Source organism: Gossypium hirsutum, chromosome D03 (assembly GCF_007990345.1).
Source record: "Gossypium hirsutum isolate 1008001.06 chromosome D03, Gossypium_hirsutum_v2.1, whole genome shotgun sequence".
Lineage (NCBI taxonomy): Eukaryota > Viridiplantae > Streptophyta > Magnoliopsida > Malvales > Malvaceae > Gossypium > Gossypium hirsutum.
Window position 1 is genome coordinate 28470982 of NC_053439.1, and position 7231 is coordinate 28478212.

The 7231-nt window shown below is 36.4% G+C and overlaps 1 protein-coding gene and 1 non-coding gene across 2 annotated transcripts; both read left to right on the forward strand.

The window, feature by feature from the left end:
* Positions 1-642: 642 nt before the first annotated feature.
* On the forward strand, positions 643-6328 carry LOC121215404 (uncharacterized). Its single transcript, XM_041089877.1, has 2 exons — positions 643-841; positions 5778-6328. Exons 1-2 carry the CDS (start codon positions 643-645, stop codon positions 6326-6328), a joined length of 750 nt encoding a protein of 249 aa, XP_040945811.1.
* Positions 6329-6865: 537 nt separating this feature from the next.
* On the forward strand, positions 6866-6972 carry LOC121215725 (small nucleolar RNA R71). The gene has a single exon (XR_005911701.1). It is a non-coding gene; the product is annotated as a small nucleolar RNA R71 (small nucleolar RNA).
* Positions 6973-7231: the final 259 nt, after the last annotated feature.

Genomic DNA, 7231 nt, shown 5'->3' on the forward strand with positions numbered 1-7231 from the left:
AGCAACAAGGTCAAATTGGCTGCTATAGAATTTTCTGAATATGTTATAATATGGTGGGATCAACTCACTTTGAGTCGACGACGCAATGGTGAACGTCCCGTGTCTATATGGGCAGAAATGAAGGCAATAATGAGAAAGCGGTTCATTCTGGCTTATTACCACCGGGAGTTGTATCAAAAACTCCAAAGTTTAACTCAAGGCCAATGAAGCGTGGAAGATTACTACAAGGAAATGGAAGTGGCTATGAGCCGCGCTGATGTGGAGAAAGATAGAGAAGCCACCATGGCTCGATTTCTCACTGGCCTTAACCGTGATATTGCAAATATCGTCGAACTACACCACTATGTTGAGGTCATTGATATGGTCCATATGGCCATAAACGTTGAAAAACAACTAAAAAGAAAAGGTACGTCACGAACTTTCCCTAACACTTCTTCAACGTCTAGGTGGGGCCAAGGAACCAACAAACGTGACACACTAAGACGAAGCAAAGAAGTGAGTGGTACAACAAAGTTCAACAAACCGAATGTTGAAACTAGTAAGGGAAAGATGGAAGCCCAACCAAGTCGATCTCGAGACATAAAGTCCTTCAAATGCCTTGGAAGGGGCCACATCGCGAGCCAATGTCGGAACCGAAATGCGATGTTTGTTCGAGACGATGGAGAGATTGAATCCAAAAATGAACAAGAAAATGAGGCCATTGAACAACTTGAAGATGAAGAAGAAGTTGAACAAGCCGAAAATGGAGAAATCTTAGTAGTGAAAAGAAGTCTTACTCTGCAAGGTGTTGAAAATGAACAACAATGCGAAAAAATTTTCCATACACGATGTCAAGTGCAAGGTAAGATTTGTTGTGTTCTAATTGATAGGGGAAGCTATGCGAATGTGGCTAGTTCAATGATGGTGGAGAAACTCGGATTGGCTACCACCAAACATCCTCATCCATATAAACTCCATCATGAAGGACGTAGTCAAGAAAGAAATCATCAAGTGGTTATATGCGGGTATAATTTACCCTATCTCGGATAGTTTATGGGTAAGTCTGGTCCATTGCGTGCCAAAGAAAGGAGGTATCACGGTTACGGGATGGACAATTTGCATCAATTACTGGAAACTGAACAAGGCAACTAGGAAAGATCACTTTCCTTTGTAGTTTTTGGACCAGATGCTGGATAAACTGGCAGGGCGAGACTATTACTATTTTCTCGATGGATACTCAGGGTATAATTAGATTACAGTAGCACCAGAAGATTAGCACAAGACAACATTCACCTACCCGTACGGTACATTTGCATTAGGCACATGCCATTTTGTTTATGTAATGCACCTGTTACATTTCAAAGATGAATGATGTCTATTTTTACTGACATGGTTAAGAAATATTGAAAAGTTTTACGAATGATTTTTCAGTATTCAGAGATACATATGATGATTGCCTAGCCAAGGTACTAAGGTGATGCGAAGACACAAACCTTGTACTTAACTGGGAAAAGTGTCATTTCATGGTATGAGAAGGTATTGTTCTAGGGCATCGGATAACAAGACGTGGAGTCGAGGTAGATAAATCAAAGGTAGATGTTATTGAAAACTCCCACCTCCAATATCTATAAAGGGTGTTAGGAGCTTTTTGGGTCACGTCGGTTTCTATCGAAGATTCGTCAAGGACTTCTCCAAAGTTGCTAAACCCTTATGCAAATTATTAGAGAAGGACACGGCGTTTAAATTTGATGAGGAGTGCTTAAGTGCTTTGAACGATTTGAAGAGTCGGTTAGTCTCGGCACCCATAATAGTCACACCAAACTGGGATTTGCCATTTGAATTGATGTGTGACGCAAGTGAGTTCACGATCGGAGCTGTCATTGTAACATCTCGAAATAGAGCCTAAACAGAATAGTGGTTGTAAAACCATGAATCCGAGATAGAAAAGTGTATTGTGATTAATTTTTATGATTTACCGATTGATTGGATGCATGTGTTAGAGTACCGATAAGAAATTTCAGCGATTGCATGTCTGAATTGCATATTAGGGCTTAATTTCAAAAGTGGGTAAATATGAGTTTTAGATGATAAATGATTTAATTGAAGTGCATAATTGAAATAGAGGTCCTTAAATGGTAATTAGACCATTAGATTTTCATGGACAGAAATGGGCATGCATAGATAAAAATAACTAAAGTTTTAATGAAGGGCATTTTAGTCATTTGGTAATAAAAAGAATTAAAAAGAAAAAAGAAGGCAAAATGTGCTCATCTTCAAGATATGGCCAAATTTTACAAGGGGATACCATAGCTAGGGTTTCTTCACTTTCCCAAGCTCATAGTAAGTGCATCCAACCCCCGTTTTTATTTTTTTTTAAGTTTTTGGAGTTCTCTTAGCTCGATTTAGCTTATTCTACCATTAATTCATGTTAGGGTTCATATTTGAAAAAATACCCATAGTTGAAATATGTTTATTTTGATGTTTTATGGTAGAATATGAAGCTTGAAATTATGTTAAACAACTTTTGCTAGGTGATTTTAATTGAAAACGAGTAAAACGACATAATCGGTAAAAATACCTAATGTTCATAAGAAAATGTTAAAGTGGGAATTTAATGTTACCATATAAGGGAAAAATGTTCAGCATGCCATTAAACATAAGAATAAGGGATGCAGTTTAATTTTTGCGCTTTGGGGAAAAGTGTAAATATGCAAAAATTTAGGGACAAAATTATAATTTTGCCAAAGTTCAAGTCAAGGACTGTTTTGATGAATGTGAGTATTAAATAAGCTAAATTTGCTATTATAGATCAAGAAGAGTGAAATCTGGAGTTAGACCGAGGAAAGAAAAAGGTTGAGGACCAAGTTGCTAGATTTAATCGTATTTTGTATCGAGGTAAGTGTACCGTAAATAAATTCAATATTTGAATAATTATTATTAATGTTATTTTCCAGTAATTATGTATTTATTTCATGAAATCATTTAAGGTTGACTCAAGTATGGGAGGATAGAGAATCAGTGTTAACAAGTCCCGTTGAAACATTAGGAATGTATCGGATACAAATGTCATGACATTAAAGGGATGAGATCCCATGTAAGGCCATGTCTGGGACATGATATTGGCATTATTGAGGTTATGAGATGTCCCACGTAAGACCATGTCTGTGACATGACTTTGGCACCGAGATGAGAGGTCCCCCGTAAGACCATGTCTAGGACATGGCATGGCCACCGATAGGAGAACTCCCATGTAAGACCATATCTGGGATATGGCATTGGTAGTACAGGAAACATCCCATGTAAGTCCATGTCTTGGAAATGGCTTTGGCTTTGGCATGTTATTATCAGACAGGAGACCCAAGTATCCTTAGTATTCCAAGTGGTTCAACGGGCTAGTAAACAGACTATGTTACATGAAAGTTCAGATAAAAGCATAATAAACAGATTCAGATGAATTATACAAGTTAAGAATATCTCAGTTATCAATTGAGAAAGAAATTTCAGCAAGGGAGAGTAAGTTATAAGCAAGAGTTATTTAAGTAAGCAAGTAATTAAACAAGTAAGAAAGTAAGTAAAGAAGAAGCGAAAACCATGATACTTGATGATAAATCATGAGTATAATTATTTATGATAAATGTTGTCATTTATTTGCTTGAAAAATTACTAAGCTTTACGCTTACTCTCTTTATTTTCCTTCTTTTATTTATAGTATCGCCAAGCCAATTCGGGGTTCTTAAAGACGTCGGAGATCGTTTCACACTATCATCAGGCCATCTTGGTATTAAATGATTCAAAACATTTTAAGTTATGGCATGTATAGGGACTTAGTCATTTTGTGTGTGTTCTTATGATATGGCTAATGAATAGCTATTGAAATGGCTATTTAAGAATATGTTTTGATTTTATGTGTGCCTAAATGATAGTTAATACTAAGAAATTATAAAAGAGTAAAAATTTGCAATGGAATAGTTTTTGGACAGCAGCATTGATGTGAATTTAAAAAATCACCAAAAATAGTGTAAATAGAATTAGAAAGTGAATGATGTATAGAATTAAATCTTATTGAGTCTATTTTCACATGAAAGAAATGATGTAGGTAAATGAATTACATATTATGATATATTTTAATTTTAGGGAGAAAGGGTCAGAATGGTTTTTGAAGTCCCCTATTTTGACTTTAGAAAATCATTAAAAAATTTACGAAAAGAATTATGAGTTATAATTTATATGTATATATTCCTTAGTGAGCCTATTTTTAAAAGAAATAAACAACATTATTTTATTTTTGTACAATGAAATAATTTATTTTTAGTGAAGAGAGGGTTAGAACCATCGAGCAGTGAAATAGGGGAGAATTTAACGAATAAATTGTACTAATTGGATAAACCAAATATTTTAGAAATTTTACGGTAAGAAGATATATAAGTCTAGTTTTAAGGAAAATTTACGGATCCAAATTTTGAGTTTTGTAACTCTAGTTATAATTAAATTAGTGACTATTACGAGAGTGGATAGTTTTATTGTGAACAGTAAAATAAATTATTTTGATTTGTTTAAATATTCAGAAAATTTTTAATGTTCCCGGGTTGGACCCGAACCATTTCTGTTGCATGTTTTAGGGTCTCGAGGGCCCATTTTAGGGACATTGAATGAACATGAGTGAATTAATTTTAAAAGCAAATTTTTATGCTCCGAATTAGTAAGTTAAGTCAGATAACGCCTCATGCTTGACTCCGGCAACAGTCTCAGGTAAGGGGTGTTACACTTATTAGTATCAGAGCGAGAGTTTAGTCGGTTCTCAAAATATTCAGTATGAATAAAAGTCTCTATACATGCTATACTAGTATTTTGATAGTGTGACGACTCCTGATGATTTTAAAAGTTTTTATTTTATAATTATGGATCCCGAACGAGCTGGTATAGATGATGTAGAGAGTAATGTGCCCGCTCTCGTAGAAGGGATGGTGCCACCAGATCGTAGTGACAGGCTCGTTATAGTTAGTCAGGGAAGAGGGGCTCGAGAAGCCTTTTTCCAAGCTATGAATGAATAGTTTGTCGGGTTCGTTCATGCGAATCTAGCTGTTAGACCTCCACCCCCTCATAATTCTCTGATCCCCCATGTAGCTCCCCTAGTCATAGGTACAGTTATAAGAGAAAGGCCACCAGTTGATAAAATCAGAAAATAAGGGGCTGAAGAGTTTCAGGCTGCTAAAGATTATGATGCAGAGAGAGTAGAATTTTGGATCGAGAATACTATCAGAGTCTTTGATGAGTTATCCTTTACACTTGATGAATGCATAAAGTGTGTTGTCTCACTCCTTAGAGATTTGGCCTATCATTGCTGGAAGACTCTTATGTTAGTTGTACTGAGCGAGAGAGTTACTTGGGATTTCTTTCAGGAGGAGTTCTGTAAAAAGTATATCAGTTAGAGATTTATTGACTAGAAAAGAAAAGAGTTCCTTGAGTTAAAGCAGGGTAAGATGACTGTAACCGAGTATGAACGTGAATTTGTTAGACTCAACAAGTATGCTCGAGAGTGTGTGTCTATAGAGGCTATCATGTGCAAAACATTTGAGGATGGGCTCAATGATGATATTCGACTGTCAGTTGGCATTGTAGAGATAAAATAGTTTGTTGTTCTAGTTGAAAGAGTTGAAAGAAAGAGGAGTTTATAAAAGAAAAGGAAAAGGGCAAAGCTAAAATTGAGGTTGAAGACACGAAGAAAAGGCAGATGAGTAGATCATTTTAGTCTACATCCAAGAGGCCTAGAGAGTTCTCTATTAGATCGAATTTTTCAGCCGGGTATCCTAGCCGAAACAGAGGTAGAAGAGTTTTGGGTTCAAGAGCTCAGACTACTACAGTTGCAAGTATGGGTAATACTCGACCACTTAGACCAAAGTGTGCTCAATGTGGTAGACGTCATCTCGGTGAGTGTCGAGCAAATGAAAATGCTTGTTTCAGATGTGGTGCGCTAGATCATTTTATTTGGGATTGTCCCGAAACAGTTAAAAGAGAAGTAATCCTGAGTGCAAGATTGGGAAATGCTCCCACTAGAGGCAGACCACAGAGGAATCTAGGAGTTGGAGCAAGTAACAGGGGTACATCCAGAGACTCAACAGCTAGATCAGATGATAGAGAACCCGTAAGGACTTATGCTATTCGCACTCGCAAAGAGGCATCCTTCCCTGATGTGATTACGGATACATTTTCTCTCTATGATACTAGTGTTATTGCTTTGACTGATCTGGGTTCGACCCATTCCTATGTTTGCATGAGATTGATGCCTAATATGAACGTGCCCATAGAATCTACCAAATTTGTGATTAAAGCATCTAATCCATTACGCTAGTATGTGTTGGTAGACAAAGTATATAAAAATTGCCCTTTGATGATTAGAGGTCACTATTTTTTGGACGATCTTATGCTATTGCCATTTGATGAGTTTGATATGATTCTTGGTATGGATTGGTTGATTGCCCATGATGTGATAGTGAATTGTAGAAAGAAATACGTTGAGTTGAAATGCAAAAAATGGTGATATTATCCAGGTTAATTCAGACAGGAAAAAACATCATACTGACTTGGTGATTGAGCTGCAAAATTATTCAAACCATTAGTGGTAAACTATTTTAACATTTAAGAAATAGATTATACCTGAGTAGAGAGTGAATTCAGTGCGTTCACTTCATGCACTCCAGCTACTCATCTTTTGAAAATTGCTCAATATGTCAGCCATTAGTAATTATTGCTAGCGATCCTTTCGATAATCTCATAAGCCTCATTATAAGACTTAGACAAAATCACACCATTCATAGAAGCATTTACCATTAATCTCGTATATGCATTAAGACCATTATAAAACATCACCAACTGGATACAATGAAGAATCCCATGATAAGGAAACTTACGATGCAATTCCTTGAATCTTTCCCACGCCTCGTATAAGGACTGGTCATCCAATTGTTGAAAAGTAGTTATCTTATTTTGGAACTTTGCATTCTTGCTCGGTGGAAAATACTTTACCAAAAACCTTTTTGCTAACTCTTGCCAAGTAGATATTGAACTTGGTAGCAATGAATTCAGCTATGCTCGCGCTCAATCTCGTAACGAGTACGAAAACAACTTCAACCTTAATGCATCTTTAATCACACCAGCCATCTTAAATGAATCACTCACCTCCATGAATAATCGAAAGTGTAAGTGTTGATCTGTCGTGGGTATTCCACTGAACTAGCCCACCATTTGGAGCCTT